The sequence below is a fragment of the Heteronotia binoei genome, chromosome 7, assembly GCF_032191835.1.
Source record: "Heteronotia binoei isolate CCM8104 ecotype False Entrance Well chromosome 7, APGP_CSIRO_Hbin_v1, whole genome shotgun sequence".
NCBI classification, from domain to species: domain Eukaryota; kingdom Metazoa; phylum Chordata; class Lepidosauria; order Squamata; family Gekkonidae; genus Heteronotia; species Heteronotia binoei.
The window spans coordinates 2,000,414-2,019,511 of NC_083229.1; the positions used below are offsets into that span (position 1 = coordinate 2,000,414).

Below are 19,098 nucleotides of genomic sequence, written 5' to 3' on the forward strand. Positions count from 1 at the left end.
GTCCTGGTCTGGAATGGACTGATCTCTTGCCCCTTGATAAGAGCAAGCTCTCTTCCCAGCACCAAATGAAGACCAGAATGTCCATTACAATTAAAGGCATGCTTTGAAAGGGTGGGTAAAACTCATGATTTCAGAGGACTTTTCTATCTGGGGGAAGGTTTGCTAAAAGCAGTGGGGGAGGAGGAGTGCAAATGAAGCATATGTGGAACTTACGACACGCTGCTTTTACTAAAGTCCCCCATGTGACGTCCCACATGGATCGTGGCCCCCTGGATTCTCTCTTCGCAGCAGTCCTGCCGGTTTTTCACCACCACAAGGGAGATGGAGTATTCTCTGCCCAAGTCCACGGACCACCACGGGCTGCTCACCAGATTGGTGTGAGTGCAGGATGAAGACGTATATCGCCCATCACAGTTCCCATCCACAGCACAGCCTGAACTGCCAGGGCCTGAAGATGCGACTGGGGAGACCTGCATGGTTGGCCGACCTCTGGCCAAATTCGGGCCTGGAATAACGGGTGATGGAAGGAGGGAGAAGAGGGGACAGAAGTGGGTTAGGGTTTTCCGTGGGATCCTCCTTCAGTACACAAGAACGCAGAACACATGTGCTGTTGGGGGTGATGTGTCAGGCAACAGGGATGCCCCTTCTGTTAGGGTTGCTAAGTCCAATTCAAGAAATATCTGGGAATTTTTGGGAGTGGAGTCAGGAGACATGGGGGGTGGAGCCAGAAGCAAGGGTGTGACAAACACAATTTAACTCCAAAGGGAGTTCTGGCCATCGTCCTCTCTTTTTTGATTTGGTGGGCGATAACAAACTTCCATAGTTAAATTTCCTTTTGGGCCCTCTATTTCGACCCAAAGCATTTCTAAAAGTGAATCTAATTCTCTGACCTCAGTCTTACTGGACCGTATATCCTCTCTGACGTACAGAGCCACCCCACCTCCAACCCTTCCCTCCCTATCCTTCCGATATAACTTATATCCAGGAATCACCGTGTCCCACTGATTCTCCTCACTCCACCAAGTTTCTGAAATTCCCACAATGTCTAAGCACTTAACCACTACTAAGCACTTAACCACTACTAAGCACTTAACCACTACACCAAACTGGCTCTCTCTACACCAAACCCCACCCCTGCTCGCACGCAAGGTGCAGCCGCTTCTTGACTCCAAAGTTTTAGGGTCGGCTGCCTTGACTTGGCCACTTTCAGAGCCTCCAGCTTTTGCCTCCACCCCAGAAAGTTTCTGAGGAGCAGCAACCCCCACAATGGATGGGAAAGGGGCCCCCCCAACTTTTAAAAAAGCCCTTCGACTTTTAAAATTCTGGGTACAGCTGAGCAGTAATGCAAGACCAGTCAGGGCTTCCAACTTTCAGGAGGGGCCTGGAGAACTCCCAGAAAGACCAGTCAGGGCTGCCGACTTGCAGGTGAGCAGCAATACAATGAGAGATGTCACAAAGAGTTATAGACAAACGCTGACCAAAAGGTTACTGTTTCTCAGATTACTATGGATTACATTTTTTCACAAAAATAATGCACATTTAATAGCGCTAGATCAGACTGTTATCCATGTAGAAATCCACAGTAGTCCATATGTAGAGCTTCAAAAGCGATATCCAAATTCAAAATTCACAGTCGACAGTCCACTTCCATTAATCTCATAAAATCATAATACGTGCGACAGGAATGTCGACTTTCACTTCCTGTTTCAATAATTTCCTCAGGTACAGGATTATTTTAAAAAGTCCAAAAGTCAATGAAGACATAAATTTACAACAATTCCCATGGGACAAAGAGTCTCCACAAATCTCTCAAGCAGGGTAAAGCTCAGACAGCTTTTGGACTTTGTATTATTTTTGCAAAAAAAAAAAAAATTGATTCATAGAAATTTGAGTCACAGTAACTGTTTTTCTTTAACCTCCGGGTGGGCCCTGGATGATTCCCAGAATCACAACTGGCCAGCAGACTAGAGAGGTCACTTCCCCTGGGAAACTGAGGACGGACTCTCCCCTCCACAGGCCCCCCTCCCAAATCGTTAGGCATTTCCCATCCTGGATTTGGCGGCCTTAGGAGACCTTCCTTGGAAACAAACACTCTGTAAATGCAAGGATTAACAGGAGCTGTTAGGAAGAGCTCTGTTTGGCAATAAGGTTAGTCCCTGGGCCTTCTGAACACTGATGATGAGCTGACTAGATCAAGATGGGCAGCTGTGTTAATCTATATCTGCAGCAGGAGAACAGAGCAAGAGTCCAGGAGAACCTGAAAGGCTAACTAAATTTATATTAGGGATGTGGTTTCATGAGCCACTGCTCACTTAGAATCATAGAGTTGGAAGGAACCTCCAGGGTCACCTAGTCCAACCTCCTGCACAATTCAGGAAACTCACAAATACCTTCTCATATACAGCTAGAATGTGAGCCCATCTGGCCTTATATCTTGGAGAGTGGAGTGATTTCAGGTGCCAAATGACAATGGAGGTGAATGACAATAGCAGGTGTGATTGGATTAGGTGTGGTAACGTTGTTGTTCAGTCACACAGTCGAGTCCGACTCTTTGCAACCCCCTGGACCAAGTCACGCCAGGCCCTCCTGTCTTCCACCATCCTCCAAAGTCTGCTCAAATTTGAGTTTGTTACATCCAGCCATCTTCTCTTTTACTGTCCTCTTCTTCTTTTGCCTTCTGCCTTCCCAGCATCAGGGTCTTCTCCAGGGAGTGCTTCCTTCTCATTTGGTGGCCAAAGTATTTGAGCTTCAGCTTCAGCATCTGACCTTCCAGGGAACAGTCTGGGTTGATTTCCCTTAGGACTGACTGATTTGATCTTCTTGCAGTCCAAGGAACTCTCAAGATTCTTCTCCAGCACCACATCTCAAAAGCTTCTATTCTTCTGCACTCAGCTTTCCTTATGGTCCAGCTCTCACAGCCATACATGACTACTGGGAATACCATTGCTTTGACTATACGGACTTTTGTTGGCAGAGTGATGTCTCTACTTTTTATTATACTGCCCAGGTTCGCCATAGCTGTCCTCCCAAGGAGCAAACGTCTTTTAATTTCATGGCTACAGTCACCATCTGCAGTGATCCTGGATCCCAGAAATGTGAAGTTTGTCTCTACTTCGTGTCTTCCCCTTCTATTTGCCATGGTGTGATGGAGCCGGATGCCATGATCTTAGTTATTTTGATGTTGAGTTTCAAGCCTACTTTTGTGCTCTCCTCTTTCACACTCAACAAGAGGTTCTTTAAGTCCTCCTCACTTTCTGCCAGAGTTCTCTCAGCCCCACGTCTATTGTGGGGAGAGGAAGGGAAAGGCGAGTAGTGTCATCTGCATATCTGAGGTTGTTGATGTTTTTTCCGGCAATCTTAATTCCAGTTTGTGCTTCATCCAGGCCAGCATTCCACATGATGTACTCTGCATATAAATTAAATAAGCAGGGTGACAATATGCATCCTTGTCGAACTCCTTTTCCTATTCTAAACTGATCAGTTGTTCCGTATCCCATTCTGACAGTTGCTTCTTGACCCTTATACAGGTTTCTCAGGAGACATGTGAGGTGGTCTGGTACTCCCATCTCTTTAAGAACTTGCCACAGTTTGTTGTGATCCACACAATCAAAGGCTTTAGCATAGTCAATGAAACAGAAATAGACATTTTTCTGAAACTCCCCTGCTTTCTCCATAATCCAGTGAATGTTGGCAATTTGATCTCTAGTTCCTCTACTTCTCTGAAACCCAGTTTGAATTTCTGGTAGTTCCCGATCGACATACTGCTGAAGCCTAGCTTGTAGGATCTTTAACATGACCTTGTTGGCATGTGAATTGAGTGCAACGGTGTGGTATCAGGCATGGAGAAATCAGAACTGATAATGAGACAGGAAACCTGGTCTTGATTCATTCCAGGGGGATGCATTGTATTGAGCTTCATTATCAGATGCAGTTCAACAGTTTCTAATTCTTTGAAATTCCTTTGCAAGAGAACTGCTACTCTTAAAGCACAATCCTAAGGGGGGTGCTGAAAGTGCTCTGGAGGCAGACTTACCGCTATGCCGGCGGTAGGGAGAGATACTCCGCCTTATCCTCCTCCATGCCGGTGGAAATGGGGCATGAGCCACTCTCCGGCCGCCGCAGCATGTCGCTGCCATTGGCTGAGGCCGGAGTGCTGCCCCACTGAGTTCGGGACGTAGCAGAGGTACAGGGCAGCATGTTGGTGCAGGAGGGAGCCGACTCAGGGGCATGGCCACTGCTGGTCGGGTCCCAGAGACCTTTCGGTGTGGGAACGGGCCCCCCATCCTGGCCAGGCGCAAACCAGCGCCACGGAAAATGCTGGCATGCCTCATAGGCACTCACTGAAACAAAAAACAAAGGTCAGCTCCGCCACTGCAGAAGCTCACAAACTCCTTAGGGAGCGGTGTGGTTGCCTCACCAATCTCCTTGTGCCTCGGGCTGATGAGCCCCCTCCCCAGCACCCAATTGCAGCCTCCCCCTCCTAGAAATACTTCCGCTCTGGCCTCACACAACTCAGTTGTTAGGGACAGCTTTGCATGGTGGGAAGTTCTGCCGGAGAGCTCCCTGCCATACGGACTTGGAGCGAGGGACAGGCGGGCACATTGGTGACGGGTTTTGCACTGCGCGGTTGCTTTGACAGTATCTTTGACTTACGAGGGGGAGAGCGAGGTCTCTCCCCTGGGGCTAACTGCTCTTGTTTCCAGGTCTCCGCAGGTTCCAGAGGCTCTGCACATGAGGACTGTTGCCCATGGCTGGGTAAGTTTCACTGTGCACCCCCACTGTCCTCCCTCTCCCCTCACTCTCAACCGCTCAGTGTGCGAGTGTCTCTGGTACTTGAACCTGGCAGTGGGCTCCAGCAGGGGGCATTTGCTGACCCTGCTCCCCAGTTCTGCTGCCTGCTTCCTTCTCTTGGTCTGCCCTCTGCCGCTTTCCCAACCCCTAGCAGGGCACGGGGGGGGGGGGGGGTGTGGCAGCTGCCCCGATGCAGGGAGGTGGGTCAGAGACTGTCCCTTGAAGAGAGTGCCCAAAACACAGACTGCTCCTCCAGCCGCCGCCCCTGCAGGTGCTCTTGATCTCTGTCTCCGTTTTGCAGGTGGACTCCAACACAGAGGCTTCCGCGTGTGTCGCTCCACACCCCCTCCACTCCCTCAGCTGTTTCTGCCCACCGCTCTGAATGGAGCCCCGCCCACAGTGAGACTGCCCAACGCACACCAGGGAAACTGTTGCACTCTGTTCTGGAAAAATAAAATCTGATCTGTGCCCTCTGTTGTCTCTCCTGCTTGGCATCTGCTGCACGTTCCCTGAGCAACCCTCTTCCTCTGTCAGTGGCCTCTCCAAGGGAATGCCTGGGAGGGTGGGCAGACTTGGTTATTGGAGGGGCGGAGCGGGCTATTAGCCGCCACGCTGCTCCTGCATGGCTGGAGAGAAGAGGGGGGGTGCCGCCCCTCAGCCTGCCTGGGTTGACAGCCTACCCGACCCCACAGGGCTGTTGTGCGCAGGGCACAAAGAGGGGAGGCTAATGAAGTGGATGCATGCCCAGAGGCTCGCATTCTGAGTTCTGCGGCCCCCAGGGAAGGTGTTCCTGGCACATAGCGGGGGGCGTTGGCAGGGCAACACCAGGGGGCCTCTAGGTGGTGGTGGGGGGTGTCTTTTGAACTTGGTGGTCTGCCCGCTCCCGGACACACATTCCAGCCACTGTTTAGAGCCGTGACCTCCTTCACTTTGTGGTTCTTGTTTGTCTGCGCATGCATCTGCCTGTCTGTCTGCCATTGGCAGAGTCTCTGACAGCAGGAGGGTGTGAGGGGATTGACGGCCTCTCAGGCGTGAGCTTTCCACCCCTTCTCCCGGTCACATGCAATGGGCTGGCCAATCCTGTGGTCCCGCGCGAGCCTGTGCCTCCCCCACCTCTGCCTCGGCAGCAGGCCAATGGCGTTGCACATGGGCGGAATCACCATGGTGATGCCTTCTCTCTCACTCATCCGGCCCACGCTCCCCCTCCACACGTGGCGTAATGTTGCCCCTTTGGCAGCCGACTGCATCCGCTTACGCTAGTTCTGCACTCGAGCGCAGCTACACACCACTTCTCTGGACTGGGCTGCCCATTTAGCAACTAAATGTCCTGGAAGGTTAAAATGTCCCCCCACTGGTTTTTGAATGTTGTAATTCCTAATGTTGTAGTTTCTAATGTCTGTTAATTGACTAATGTCTGTATTGACTGGTTTTTAATATTGTTAAATTTAATGTTTTATATTGTTAAATTTAAAGGTTTTATTTATTACTGTATGTTTTTAAAAAATGTTGTTAGCCGCCCTGAGCCTGCCGAGGCGGGGAGGGCGGGATATAAATAAAATTTATTATTATTATTATTAATTCTTTATCAACAGGACTGGCCTGTTTGTCCAGTGCAGAATGTGGAAGGGCTTTAGCTGACATTCTAGCTGTACATGGAAAGGTGAGCAGTGACTCACAAAATCTCTGCCACAAATTTTTGTTAGTCTTTCAGGTGCTGCTGGACTCTGGCTCTTTTGTACTGCTCAACTGACTAGCCTTGGGGAAATGTGTTTGGGGCTCTCAGCAGCTGGAAATCTCTTGGAATTGCAAACACTCTCCAGCCTCCAAAGAGCTGTCCCCCCTGACCAAACGGCTGCTTTGGAGGATGGGCTGTATGGCAATATATCCCCTGCTGAGGTCCCTCCTCCCCCCCCCGCCCTATCCAGGCTCCGCCCTCAAAGTCTCCAGGTATTCCCCAAAACAGAATGGGCAGCTCTAGCAATCTCCCTTCTCTGGGCCTCGCAGTCTCAAGGAATCGTGTTTCCATGGTTCCTTCCTTCTCTGTCTCTCTGGGGAGCCCCAGCGGTTTAGTTGCTAAGAATTGGGACCTGCATCCCCAGGGAAGGGACCACCAGCAGCCTCCCTGCTTCACAAGGAACATCATCAAGTGGAGCAGTTGGAGGTGGGGGGTGTCCACAGGTCTGGTGGGGCACCCAGGGAAGGGAGGCAGACCATTAGCACTTACCTGTTCTCCAGCTGGGCCTCGTGTCTCTCAAGAGGCTTCTGCAGTTGATGCTAGGAAATTTGACATGCGCTGATGGAGGAAATCCTCAGGGGTTCCCTTTAGCCTCAACACCGGAGGGTGGCAAAGCCCAGAACCCCAGTCCAGAGGAGGGAGAGGACCCCTCTCCCCTTGCAATGCCCTGTTGCTTACCTCCATACGCTTGGGTGCAGCTCTGGGCCTCCCCACGCCCCACCAGCAGCCCCAGGGCCAGCAGCCACGGCCAGGCGAGCAGCATCCTGAAGGGGGGTGAGAGGAGGCAATGGCTGTGGTCAGATGTCCTGACAAAAGGCACAGGACTGCACTTGCCCTTGGACACAGCTACTTGCAACCCAACTGGGGAGGACTTCTGTGTGCCCAAAGACCTCCATCACAGAGTGCTGGAGCTTCATACAGTGCAGGGAGGGAGGGAGGGAAGGAAGGAAGGAAGGAAGGAAGGAAGGAAGGAAGGAAGGAAGGAAGGAAGGAAGGAAGGAAGGAAGGAAGGAAGGAAGGAAGGAAGGAAGGAAGGAAGGAAGGAAGGAAAGATGGGACGGTGGGAGGAAGGGAGAGAAGGAGGAAAGAAGGGACGGAGGGTGGGAGGGAGGGAAGGGAGGAAGGAAGGGAGGGAGGGAGGAAAGAAAGGAGGGAGGGAGGGAGGAAAGAAGGGAGGGAGGGAAGGGAGGAAAGAAGGGAGGGAGGGAGAGACGAACAGTGGGACACGGTGATTCCTGGATATAAGCTATATCGGAAGGATAGGGAGGGAAGGGTTGGAGGTGGGGTGGCTCTGTATGTCAGAGAGGATATACGGTCCAGTAAGACTGAGATCAGAGAATTAGATTCACTTTTAGAAATGCTTTGGGTTGAAATAGAGGGCCCAAAAGGAAATTTAACTATAGGAGTTTGTTATCGCCCACCAAATCAAAAGAGAGAGGACGATTATAATATGATGGAAGGCTTAAAGATAGCAGCTAAACGTAAAAACTGTGTCGTAATAGGTGATTTTAACTACCCGCAGATTGATTGGAGGGTGGGAGGAAGGGAGGGAGGCAGGGAAGGGAGTAAAGAAGGAAGGGAGGGCGCGAGGGAGGAAGGAAGGGAGGGAGGGAGGGAAGAAGGGAAGGTGGAAGGAAGGGAGTGAGGGAGGAACGAAGGGAGGGAGGGAGGATAGAAGGGAGGGAGGAAAGGGGGGAAAGAAGGGAGGAAGGGAGTAAAGAAGGAAGGGTGGGAGGAAGGGAGGGAAGAAAGAAGGGAGGGAGGGAGGGAAGAGAGTAAAGAAGGGAGGAATGAAGGGAGGGAGAGACAAAGGGAGTGAGGGAGGAAAGAAGAGAGGGAGGGAGGATAGAAGGGAGGGGGGAAGGGAGGAAAGGAGGGAGGGAAGGGAGGAAAGAAGGGAGGGAGGGAGGAAGGGAGGGAGGGAAGGGAGGAAAGAAGGGAGGGAGGGAGGATAGAAGGGACGGAGGGAAGGGAGGAAAAAAGGGAGGGAGGGAGGGAAGGCAGGGAGGGTGGGAGGAACGGAGGATAGGAGGAAAGAAGGGAGGGAAAGAAGAGAGTAAAGGAGGGAGCGAGGGAAGGGAGAAAAGAAGGGAGAGTGGGAGGAAGGGAGGGAAGAAAGAAGGGAGGAAGGGAAGAAAGAAGGGAAGAAAGAAGGGAGGAAGGAAGGAAAGGAGGGAGGGAAGGGAGTAAAGAAGGGAGGGAGGGGGAAGGCAGGAAAGAAGAGAAGGTGGAAGGAAGGGAGTGAGGGAGGGAGGAAAGAAGGGAGGGAGGGAGGATAGAAGGGAGGGAGGAAAGGGGGGAAAGAAGGGAGGGAGGGAAGGGAGTAAAGAAGGGAGGGTGAGAGGAAGGGAGGGAGGGAAGAAAGAAGGGAGGGAAGGAGGGAGGGAGAGAAGGGAGTAAAGAAGGGAGGGAGGGAGGGAAGGGAGGAAAGAAGGGAGGGAGGGAGGATAGAAGGGAGAGGGGAAGGGAGGAAAGGAGGGAGGGAGGAAAGAAGGAAGGGAGGGAAGGGAGTAAAGAAGGGAGGGTGGGAGGAAGGGACGGAGGGAAGGGAGGAAAGAAGGGAGGGAGGGAAGGCAGGGAGGGTGGGAGGAACGGAGGATAGGAGGAAAGAAGGGAGGGAGGGAAGAGAGTAAAGGAGGGAGCGAGGGAAGGGAGAAAAGAAGGGAGGGTGGGAGGAAGGGAGGGAGGGAAGAAAGAAGGGAGGGAGAGAGGATAGAAGGAAGGGAAGAAAGAAGGGAGGAAGGAAGGAAAGGAGGGAGGGAAGGGAGTAAAGAAGGGAGGGAGGGAGAAAGGAAGGAAGGCAGGAAGAGAGGGAGGAAGGGAGGGAAGGAAGGGAGGGAAGGAGGAATGGAGGAAAGGAGGGAGGGAGAGAAGAAGGAAGGAAGGAAGGAGGGAGGGAGGGAGGGAGGGAGGGTGGGAGGAAGGGAGGGAGGCAGTGAAGGGAGTAAAGGAGGAAGGGAGGGAGCGAGGGAAGGGAGGAAAGAAGGGAAGGTGGAAGGAAGGGAGTGAGGGAGGAAAGAAGGGAGGGAGAGAGGGAGGAAAGAGGAAGGGGGAACCAGCCAGCTGGGGAACAAACTGTGCCCCAATCCAAATGGAGCTTAATCTGAATTCTGAATGCCGTCAGTGAGACAGAGCGACTGGTTAGTGTCCCAGGTCTGGCTCTCTGTGTTAGCCAGAGGAGACCGCTGGGCCTTCTCCCCCAGAAAAGATGGTCAGTGGTGTGCAGGAGTCACGTTTGATACCAACTAAGTTTCCTGTAAGAGAAAGACTACTTCGCGGCTAGGATTGCGTCTGCAAATTCGCACCCGGCACAATTGTTTAGAATAATTGGACATCTTACTACACTGCCTCAAGGCAGACCAAATATTAGAGAATTAGAAATAGGCTGTGAGGCTTTTGCGAAATTTTTTGCAGACAAAATCACATCGCTCCGCCAGGACCTGCCCATCACATTGGATACAGTATATGAACTCGAGGCTCCGTGCCTGTCTTCCAGTTTGGCTCTGGAACACTTTGACCCACTCAGCCTCGAGGAAGTTGACGGAATTCTCTCCTCTGCACGCCCAACAACTTGTGATCTGGACCCTTGCCCCTCTTGGCTAATTAAAGCCTGCCAGAGGGAGCTTAGATGTCCTTTACGGGACATCATAAATAGATCCCTCCTGGAGGGGCGTTTTCCAACACCCTTGAAAGAGGCCATGGTCCGCGCCCTCCTGAAAAAAAGTTCAGCAGACCCGGCCGAATTGGCAAACTACCGACCGGTCTCTAATTTACTGTTTTTAGGTAAAATTATTGAGAGGGCAGTGGTGCTGCAGTTGCAGGAATTTCTGGATGACGCTTCCGTCCTAGACCCTTGCCAGTCTGGCTTTCGCCCAGGTCACGGGACGGAGACAGTGCTGGTCGCCTTGGCAGATGACCTCCAGCGGCATCTGGATCGAGGTGGTGTGGCGGTGCTGATGCTGTTAGATCTGTCAGCTGCGTTCGACACGGTCGACCACCGGCTACTTACCCGCCGCCTCGCCGACATAGGGGTTAGGGGGTTGGCTTTACAATGGCTCTCCTCCTTCCTCAAAGATCGGGGACAAAGGGTGGCAATCGGGGGTGAGCTGTCCCAGAGGCGCACACTAGATTGTGGGGTGCCTCAGGGAGCGGTTGTCTCACCGATGCTATTTAATATCTACATGCGCCCTCTTGCCCAGATTGCCCGGGGGTATGGGCTTGGGTGCCATCAATATGCGGATGACACCCAGCTCTATCTGTTAATGGATGGCCAGCCTGGCTGCGTCCCAGGGAACTTGGACCTGGTATTGCAGGCCGTGGCAACCTGGTTAAGGCTGAGTGGGCTGAAGCTAAATCCAGCGAAGACAGAAGTCCTTTGCGTGGGCCGGGGCGCTCTGGGGAGGGAAATACCTCTCCCGGTTTTTGATGGAGTTCTACTGGAGCCCTCACTATCAATGGAGGCCCAGATAGCTGCCACTGCTAAGTCAGCCTTTTTCCATTTGAGGCGGGCAAGGCAGCTGGCCCCCTTCCTAGAGCACCGGGACCTAGCAACAGTGATTCATGCAACGGTCACCTCGAGACTGGATTACTGTAATGCCCTCTACATGGGGCTGCCTCTGTGCCTAATCCGGAAGCTGCAGCTGGTGCAGAACGCAGCGGCTAGGCTGTTATTGGGGCTCCCCAAATGGGAGCACATACAGCCAGGGCTGCGCGGACTGCACTGGCTGCCAGTTATATACCGGATTTGTTACAAAGTGCTGGTCATTACCTTTAAAGCCCTATATGGCCGAGGACCTGCCTACCTGAGGGACCGTCTTTCCCCATACAAACCCCAGAGAGCACTGAGGTCAGCAGGGAAAGACCTGTTGACTATCCCAGGGCCGAAGGAAACAAGACTGCAGAGTACCCGCACTCGGGCCTTCTCTGTTGTGGCCCCACACCTGTGGAACCAGCTCCCAGAGGAAGTACGGGCCCTGCGGGACTTTGACTGTTTCCGCAGGGCCTGCAAGACCTTCCTCTTTAGTGAAGCCTTCACCGACTAAACACTGAGAGACCGCTCAAATGAGTTTGTTATCTGTCAGAATAGCACCAAGATGTTAATTTTATTGTTTTACTGTTTTTAGAATTTTAATTAATTTTTATCTACTGTTAAAATATTGTATCATTTGTTATATTGATTAATGTTGTTAGCCGCCCTGAGCCTGCCTCGGTGGGGAGGGCGGGATATAAATAAAAGGTATTATTATTATTACTATAAAGCCACTGCGTGTGTGTAAAGGGCTGTCAAGTTGCAGCTGACCTCAAGTGACCCTGCAGGGTTCTGAGGGCAAGAGACGAGTGGAGGCGTCACGACCCTGGCCTTCCTTGGTGGTCTCCCATCCAAGCACTAAGCAGGGCTGAGCCCCTCAAACTCACCTTGACGGGGCTGTCACTTATTTCTCTTGGCAAGTGGGCAGCCTCAGCTCGGTGTGGAGCTCTCGTGCTTCCACTGGAGTCTCTGCTCTTGTTCCAGCCATCCTGCTTTTATCCTCTTCCTGGGGGCAGGTCTTGCTGAACCCAGAAAAGCCCAGCAGCCAATCACAGCAATGTCTGTTGCTCAAGAACATCCAGCGGAGACAGAACTTCTGCTTTCCCATCTGGTTCCTTCTATGGACTTGGCCAGTGAGGGCGGGGCAGGTCTGTTTGCACAAAGCCTGAATCCGGAATGACCCTCCCTTCCCCTTCCCCATCTCTCTACCTGGCTGCTGTTCCCCCCCCCCCAGGGTGGAGGACCACAGCTCCCTTCCCAGGTAATTGCAGGTATGATACCAGATAGTCCCACGATATCATGATGAGAGCAAACACTGCAATTAGAATGTGTATTGATTTAGGCCATGTATTATTACGATATCTATGGCTCACCTAATCCCCACAGTTGCGGGGCTTTAGGCAATGTACACTGTAATAAAAGAATAAAGCCTTAAAATCAAGATCGTATAATACATTCGTTTAAAATAAAGTGGTGAAATTGGCAGTTCCCTCTCATTTCTGGCCTATGGGCGCCTCACGGATGTGGGGGGAAGGATGTGGGTCAAATAAAGGGATGGAGAGCAAGAGAAGGGGGCCAGCCGTGATGGAAACTGTTGCCGCAGTCAACCACAAGTATCCCCAGCACTTGCTGAAATGAGCAGGAGGGCACCCACAAAGTTCCAACAGGAGACAAAGCATCACATTTTCCTTCAGAGAGCGAGTTTTTTGTAGTGCAGGGGTGGCCAATGGTAGCTCTCCAGATGTTTTTTGCCTACGTCCCATCAGCCCCAGCCAGCATGGTAGGCAAAAAACATCTAAAGAGCTACCGTTGGCCACTCCTGGTTTAGTGGCTAAGTGCATGGACTTTTATCTGGGAGAACCGGGTTTGATTCCCCACTCCTCCAGTTGCACCTGCTGGCATGGTCTTGGGTCAGCCAGAGCTCTCTTATCTGGGAGAACTTGGTTTGATCCCCCACTCCTCCACTTGCAGCTGCTGGAATGGCCTTGGGTCAACTGTAGCTCTCTTATCTGGGAGAACCGGGTTTGATTCCCCACTCCTCCACTTGCAGCTGCTGGAATGGCCTTGGGTCAGCCAGAGCTCTCTTATATGGGAGAACCGGGTTTGATTCCCCACTCCTCCACTTGCAGCTGCTGGAATGGCCCTGGGTCAGCCAGAGCTCTCTTATCTGGGAGAACCGGGTTTGATTCCCCACTCCTCCACTTGCACCTGCTAGCATGGCCTGGGGTCAGCCAGAGCTCTCTTATCTGGGAGAACCGGGTTTGATTCCCGACTCCTCCACTTGCACCTGCTGGAATGGCCTTGGGTCAGCCAGAGCTCTCTTATCTGGGAGAACCGGGTTTGATTCCCTACTCCTCCACTTGCACCTGCTAGCATGGCCTTGGGTCAGCCAGAGCTCTCTTATCTGGGAGAACCGGGTTTGATTCCCGACTCCTCCACTTGCACCTGCTGGCGTGGCCTTGGCTCAGCCAGAGCTCTCTTATCTGGGAGAACCGGGTTTGATTCCCCACTCCTGCACTTGCACCTGCTAGCATGGCCTTGGGTCAGCCATAGCTCTGGCAGAGGTTGTCCTTGAAAGGGCAGCTGCTGTGAGAGCCCTCTCAGCCCCACCCACCTCACAGGGTGTCTGTTGTGGGGGGGGGAAGATACAGGAGATTGTAAACCGCTCTGAGTCTCTGATTCAGAGAGAAGGGCGGGGTATAAACTTGCAATTCTTCTTCTTCTTCAAAGGCACCGAGCTTTATTTTCTGGTGAGAGTTGTCATGGCATAGCTTCAACCAATGCAGAAAATTGAGGTTTTGCTCTGTAGCTCCTTTGCGATTGAGCAAGCTTTGCAAAGCAAGCCGAGATGCAGAAGGAAGCAAGAGAGAGGGAGAAGGAAGCAGATTACAGCCAGTTGCTTGGGGGGGCTGATAGGGGCGCTCTGGGGGGGCCTGGTTTGACACCCCTACCTTAGAGTGTAGAGGCCTGTGGAATAACCACATTGTCCATCTTGCCACACACCAGGTGGTAACTGCGACACCCGAAGTCAATAATGCCACGATCTCATAGAGTTTCAAGGAAATGTTCAAGATTTTACAGACGTAAAAATGTGCAGCTTTGTCAATATTTGAGCTGTGGTGTTTGTCACACTTTATGATCCTCTTATGGATTTTTGCTATGGCTTGCGGCCAAGAAGAACAAACATTATCACTTATGCCACCCAACATACCTGCAGAAAGCAGCCAGTGTCTCACTTTAAGGTATTGGCTAAGGTGGATGCAGAATGACAGCAGCCACAGTGGAAGAAACTCACACATGCCGTTATTGACTGGAGACTCTCTCTGGAATGGCCAAGTGGCTCTGAGCAGTGCCCTAAATAGGTCATTCCAGGTAGGTCATTTTGGGCTCTGTGGAGAAACGCCATCTTAGTCAATGTTGGTGCTTCATTGGGAGGGATTATTAAACTCCTAAGCATGCTTTGGCCTAGCCTCCCTCCAACCTCCCCTCCCTTGCAGAGCCAAACCAACAACACTAGAGGGGAAAGCCTCCTAGAGAGGCAGGAAGTTCTTTTGTTCTTTGTATTGGAGTTAGCAGGAAGAGAAGGCAGTTCTTGGCTGGTGCTGAGGAAGAAAGGTTGCCAGCATGGGGGCTCCTGCCTGTGAGGCCCCCAGGCAGTCAGACCAAGTAAGTCATCCCCAAGGCGGGGCAAGTTTAGACCAGGGACAGTAGGATGCATTTATAAACACCTTACCTTTGTCATGCTGTTTGCTGTGCGGGTGCTGTGCTGTGCTAACTTTTTATATGCAACTGTTTTTGTTTTGTTTTTCTTTCCCTTTCTTTTTCTCTTGTAAATAAATATTTTTACTGTTTGGAATGCTGGCAGTCAATCTCTGTACCACATAGATCCCCAACCGCCTTAGACCACGCTGTTTTAAGAAGGGGGCCCCGGGGAAGGGGAAAGGCATGCAGTTGGATAAGGTGCCAATCCTCCAGGGGTTCCCCGAAGAAGTGCTGTGGTCTCTGTGATACCCAAGTACTGGGTGGCAGAGGGCCTTGAGGCCTGGCCTCATAGCTGGAGAGGGGGATTGGGAGTCCTGTTCCTCTCATTCTGAACCCCTAGACTGAGCAGGTGGTGGCAGCGAGCCCAAGTGGCTGGAGGAGAAATAGCTCCCTCCAGGAGTTGGCGACTCAATAGGGAGCTGACGGGACCGGGTCTGAAGGCAGAATTGGGCCGATTCCGTCACAGGCTCTGGGCTTAATGGTCTTGCAGGGGTCTGTCCATGATGAGGTCTACTTCAGTGAGAAGTGGCAGCTCACTTCTGGGACCCCAGACTTCCTCCCCTAAGTCCATCCCCCATATCACCACTGGGTTTGGAGAAACCATGTGGGCAACCACCAAGCAGGATACAGAGGAAAAGCGAGAATGCCAGTTCTCACCCTGTCCTTTTCCATTTCATGTGAACAATGCAGGAGAATATGCTGTTGAAGGCTTTCACAGCCAGAGTTCATTAATTGTTGTAAGAACATAAGAACATAAGAGAAGCCATGTTAGATCAGGCCAATGGCCCATCCAGTCCAACATTCTGTGTCACACAGCGGCCAAATATATACACACACACACACACACTGTGGCTAATAGCCACTGATGGACCTCTGCTCCATATTTTTATCTAACCCCCTCTTGAAGGTGGCCATGCTTGTGGCCGCCACCACCTCCTGTGGCAGTGAATTCCACATGTTAATCACCCTTTGGGTGAAGAATTACTTCCTTTTATCCGTTTTAACCTGTCTGCTCAGCAATTTCATCAAATGCCCACGAGTTCTTGTATTGTGAGAAAGGGAGAAAAGTACTTCTTTCTCTACTTTCTCCATCCCATGCATTATCTTGTAAACCTCTATCATGTCACCCCTCAGTCGACGTTTCTCCAAGCTAAGGAGCCCTAAGCGTTTCAACCTTTCTTCATAGGGAAGGTGTTCCAGCCCTTTAATCATTCTAGTTGCCCTTTTCTGAACTTTCTCCAATGCTATAATATCCTTTTTGAGGTGCGGCGACCAGAACTGCACACAGTACTCCAAATGAGACCGCACCATCGATTTATACAGGGGCATTATGATACTGGCTGATTTGTTTTCCACTCTCTTCCTAATAATTCCCAGCATGGCGTTGGCCTTTTTTATTGCAAACGCACACTGTCTTGACATTTTCAGTAAATTATCTACCACGACCCCAAGATCTCTCTCATGGTCAGTCTCTGCCAGTTCACACCCCATCAACTTATATTTGTAGCTGGGATTCTTGGCCCCAATGTGCATTACTTTGCACTTGGCCACATTGAACCGCATTTGCCACGTTGACGCCCACTCACCCAGCCTCAACAGATCCCTTCGGAGTTCCTCACAATCCTCTCTGGTTCTCACCACCCTGAACAATTTAGTGTTATCCGCAAACTTGGCCACTTCACTGCTCACTCCCAACTCTAAATCATTTATGAACAAGTTAAAGAGCATGGGACCCAGTACCGAGCCCTGCGGCACCCCACTGCTTACCGTCCTCCACTGCGAAGACTGCCCATTTATACTCACTCTCTGCTTCCTATTACTCAGCCAGTTTTTGATCCACAAGAGGACCTGTCCTTTTACTCCATGACTCTCAAGCTTTCTAAGGAGCCTTTGATGAGGAACTTTATCAAAAGCTTTCTGGAAGTCAAGGTAAACAACATCTATTGGGTCTCCTTTGTCCACATGTTTGTTCACCCCCTCAAAGAAATATAACAGGTTAGTGAGGCAAGATCTTCCCCTACAGAACCCATGCTGAGTCTTCCTCAATAACCCGTGTTCATCAATGTGCCTACTCATTCTGTCCTTGATAATGGTTTCTACCAACTTTCCTGGTATTGAAGTCAGACTGACTGGCCTGTAATTTCCCGGATCTCCTCTGGAACCCTTTTTAAAGATGGGATTGTAGATTTTCCGGGCTGTATGGCCGTGGTCTTGGCATAGTAGTACCTGATGTTTCGCCAGCAGCTGTGACCGGCATCCTCAGAGGTATAACCCAGAAAGAGAGAGCTCTCTCTGTGTCAAAGTGAGAGGAAAGAAAAAGAATGGACACAGAGAGAATTCTATCTTTCTGGGTTATACCTCTGAGGATGCTGGTCACATCTGCTGGTGAAACGTCAGGTACTGCTATGCCAAGACCACGGCCATACAGCCCAGAAAATCTAAAAAAACACTTTGCTGCCCATAGTATTCTAGCTGCTGTCAACATGTATCTGAACAAAGCAGTAGACCAACTAGGTTTTATTCACAATGTAAGCTTTCTTATGCTCTTACATTCTGAATAAAACTTAGTTGGTCTTAAAGGTCTTAGTTGGTCTTAAAGGTGCACTTGTCTACTGCTTTGTTCTATTGCTTCAGACCAACCCGGCTGCCTACTGGGATCTATGTATCTGAACAGTTCTTGAAGCCTGTATTCCATCTTTTCTGGTAGAATTCCTGGTAGCATCGCCTCCTGTTTCATTTCAGATTGGATTTTTAATATTTTCTGCATCCATGGATTTCTTTCAAAATTTCCTTGGTTTTTTTTGCAAAACCACCACATGTGTTAGAAAGAGCCTTTTGCATTTCCAATAGGCGCCCAAGTAACTCTGATCCATCTTCTCAATGTCTTTAGGAGTTATATAACAACGAAAGAACATTGTATACCAATTTTCTCTTAGTGCTTGGGATGCGGTGAATGTAACTGCTCTTGTCCACACCATTTCCCATTGTTGAAAAGTTATTTCTAGTCCAAAATTCTGGGACCAATGCACCATACATGGTTTAACGTGTTCTTTTTCTGTATCATACTGAAGTAAAAGTTTATAAATACGTCCCAGCAAATGGTCCTTATGCTGCATCATTATTTCCTCAAAATCAGTTATGAAAGCAAATTTTGACAAACTTAAAAGTTATACTGGGTAGAATCCTGTATTTAGAAAGGATGGCTGTGATTACTGAGAGTCAGCATGGGTTTCTCAAGAACAAGTCATGTCAGACTAACCCTATGTCTTTTTTTGAGAAAGTTACTACTTTGCTGGATTGGGGAATGCTGTAGGTAGGAATAATCAAATGCATAATTATAGGATGGGGGAGACTTGTCTTGGCAGTAGTGCAAAATGGATCTAAGGGTCTTAGTAGACCATACATTGAACATGCAGTGTAAAGCAATTTTGGGCTGGATCGACAGAAGGATAGTGTCCAGACAATGCAAAGTGATGATATCACTTTACTCTGCTCTGGTTAAACTTCACCTAGAGAATTGTGTTTAGTTTGGGGCACCACAATTTAAGAAGGATATAGGCAAGCTGGAACAGGTCCAGAGGAGGGTGACAAAGGTGGTGAGGGGTCTGGAGACCAAGTCTTATGAAGAAAGGCTGGAGGAGCTGGGGATGTTTAGCCTGGAGATGAGACAACTGAGAGGTAATAGGATCACCATCTTCAAGTACTTGAAGGACTGTCATCTAGAGGGGATAGTGCAGAATTGTTTTCTGTTGCCCCAGAAGGCTGGATCAGAACCAACAGGTTGCATTTACAGCAAAACATTAGGAAGAACTTTCTGACCATTAGAGCAGTTCCTCAGTGGAACAGACTTCCTCAGGAGGTTGTGGGCTCTCCTTCCTTGGATGTTTTTAAGCAGAGGTTGGATGGCCACCTGACAGCAATGCTGATTCTGTGAATTAGGCAGATCATGAGAAGGAGGGCAGGAACGGTTGCATCAGTGCTTAGTTCTTGTTACCCCTTCTTACACATCCAGGGAAATGCTGATCTCCACTTTGGGGTCAGTCAGTCATTTTTCTCCAGACTAGTTTAGCCAGGGATCCTGGAGGACTTTTTTGCCATCTTCTGGGCATGGAGCAGGGATCACTGGGTATGTGTGGAGGAGGGTATTTGTGAATTTCCTGCATTATACAGGGGTTTGGGATAGACCTTGGAGGTCCTTCCAACTCTGGGACTCAGATCTAGCCCCACTGGAATTCTCTGCTCATTTCTGCTTTCTTTCCCAAGGTTCCAATGCACCATTCTT

General features: G+C 50.5%; 1 protein-coding gene across 1 annotated transcript in view; it reads right to left on the bottom strand.

Moving 5' to 3' along the window:
• The window catches only part of LOC132574809 (uncharacterized), a 33,382-nt gene extending 26,093 nt beyond the window's left edge, over window positions 1-7,289 (bottom strand). Inside the window, exons 1-3 of the mRNA XM_060243044.1 lie at window positions 7,205-7,289; window positions 4,061-4,340; window positions 214-576 (exon numbers count right to left, since the gene is read on the bottom strand). Coding sequence (XP_060099027.1) covers window positions 214-576; window positions 4,061-4,340; window positions 7,205-7,289 — 728 coding nt within the window. The remainder of the gene's footprint in view (window positions 1-213; window positions 577-4,060; window positions 4,341-7,204) is intronic.
• Between the last annotated feature and the right edge of the window lie 11,809 nt (window positions 7,290-19,098).